Below are 1,972 nucleotides of genomic sequence, written 5' to 3' on the forward strand. Positions count from 1 at the left end.
GAGGACCATTGCACAATGTTGTTGGAAATGCAAAATAATGCAACTGCTATGGAAAGCAATATGAAGAGTCTACAAAGAATTAAAAATAGAACTACCTTCAACAGAGAGTTGGGGAAAAAGACTCACTAACCATTATAACAGTGGTCCTGTTGTAATTAGGAATTTTTCTGTGATGATTCACTTTAACCATGGATAATAGAAACACATTGTGATAAAATGAAGGACTAATTTTCAGGATGTGTATTTTGGGATTAAAAAAAGAAAACAACAATTATTTTTCTAAATTACAACCTAGTGTACCTCGCCAAAACCTTTTGGCAGATCTTAACTAGTACAAGGTCATCATACATCTGGTGGCAGAAATACGAAAAGGAAGTTTAAAAAATTGTCAAAACAGGTTATGGAAACTCCAATTTATGGAGTAACAGTAAATATCCTTTGAGGTTTGGACTTTCCACGTTTCTGGCTTAAAACTTGGTTCCCATCAGCATCCGACCAAGCCGCCTTCTAATCTCTTTGGTTTTGATGGAATAGATGACAGGGTTGAGCATGGGAGGCACAAAGAGATAAATGAGGGACATGACTGTGTGCACAAATCGGGGGGCATGCCTCCCGTAACGGGCAGTCATGGACACACCAACCATGGGAACATAGAAGATGAGCACTGCACACAGATGTGACACACACGTGTTGAGTGTCTTTAACCGTTCCTCCCGAGAAGCAATGGCAAGTACAGCATGCAGGATGAGCACACACGAGAAGGGAATGAGTGCAGAGTCCAGGCCGAAGGTAGACATCACAATGAAGAGACCGAAAATATTGTTGATGGTGATGTCACCACAGGGAAGGTGGATGAGATCCGGATGAAGGCAGTAGGCATGGGACAGTATATTGGCCTTGCAGAAGGACAACCTCTTCAGAAGGAAAGGCAGTGGGAAAACCATGCAAAAACTGCGGGTGATTACCCACAAGCCCATGCATACAACACGGGAATCTGTGAGCATGGTGGTGTAGCGCAGGGGGTTACAGATGGCCACATAGCGGTCCAAACTCATAACCAGCAGGACCCCAGATTCCATGAAAGAGAAGAAGTGGATAAAGAACATTTGAGCCATGCAAGAATCAAAGCTGATCTTCCTTAAGTGGAAGCAAAATGTGGCTAGCACGGTGGGCAGTGTGGAGAAAGACACACCTAGATCATTGGCTGAGAGCAGGGATAGGAAGTAGTACATAGGCTGATGCAAACTCTGCTCCTCCTTGACGACGAAAAGGATAAGGGCATTGCCCGCAATGGAGACAGTGCAGAGGGTACCGAGGAGCAAGAACATCCAGTGTTGGGAGGTCCCCAGCCCTGGGAGCCCTGTCAGGGTGAAAGTTGGCAACTCTGAGCTGTTGTAGAGGATAGCTCCCATGCTGGGAGGACTTGTACTGGAGGACTTGTACTGTAGGACCACCTCCTGTAGAGAAGACAGACGTACAGTTTATTGATGAGCCTATTTTAAGTCTCTCTTATGCCATCCAGACCCTTAGTTTGTAGCTTAATCAACTTTGTTTACCACATCACTCCTTGCCCTTCTTGCCCCCCATGGTTTCTGGAATTGTCTAAGTGTTTTCAGGTTATCCAGCTGGCTCAACAGGTCACATTCCCTTCCTCTGTACCTGTGCCTCTCCCCACCATGCTCTTCCTCCCATTCAAAGCTATGAACTTGTTATCAATCAACAGGCATCACTTTGTGCAAGACCTAAGACATCATGCTCCTGATGACTACTTCCTGGACTGTTCTGAACATTCCAATTACTTATCAAGCTGTAAACTTTTCCTTTTCCCATTCTCTCACTCTACAGAATATGCTGCTTATCATGACTCCCCAGCTCTCTCACTCATATTTAGTCTCCCAGTTCTTCCTTCCATCCCTCTAGTTAGAAGGTAGATGAATAGAAAGATACCTGTCCACAGCGCTAACCTTCCACA

General features: G+C 44.8%; 1 protein-coding gene across 1 annotated transcript; it reads right to left on the reverse strand.

The window, feature by feature from the left end:
* LOC102172282 (olfactory receptor 51I2-like) lies at positions 468-1,487 on the reverse strand. The gene has a single exon (XM_005689807.2). The coding sequence runs from the start codon at positions 1,410-1,412 to the stop codon at positions 468-470; it is 945 nt and encodes a 314-aa protein (XP_005689864.2). The 5' UTR covers positions 1,413-1,487.

This window comes from Capra hircus, chromosome 15, assembly GCF_001704415.2.
Source record: "Capra hircus breed San Clemente chromosome 15, ASM170441v1, whole genome shotgun sequence".
Lineage (NCBI taxonomy): Eukaryota > Metazoa > Chordata > Mammalia > Artiodactyla > Bovidae > Capra > Capra hircus.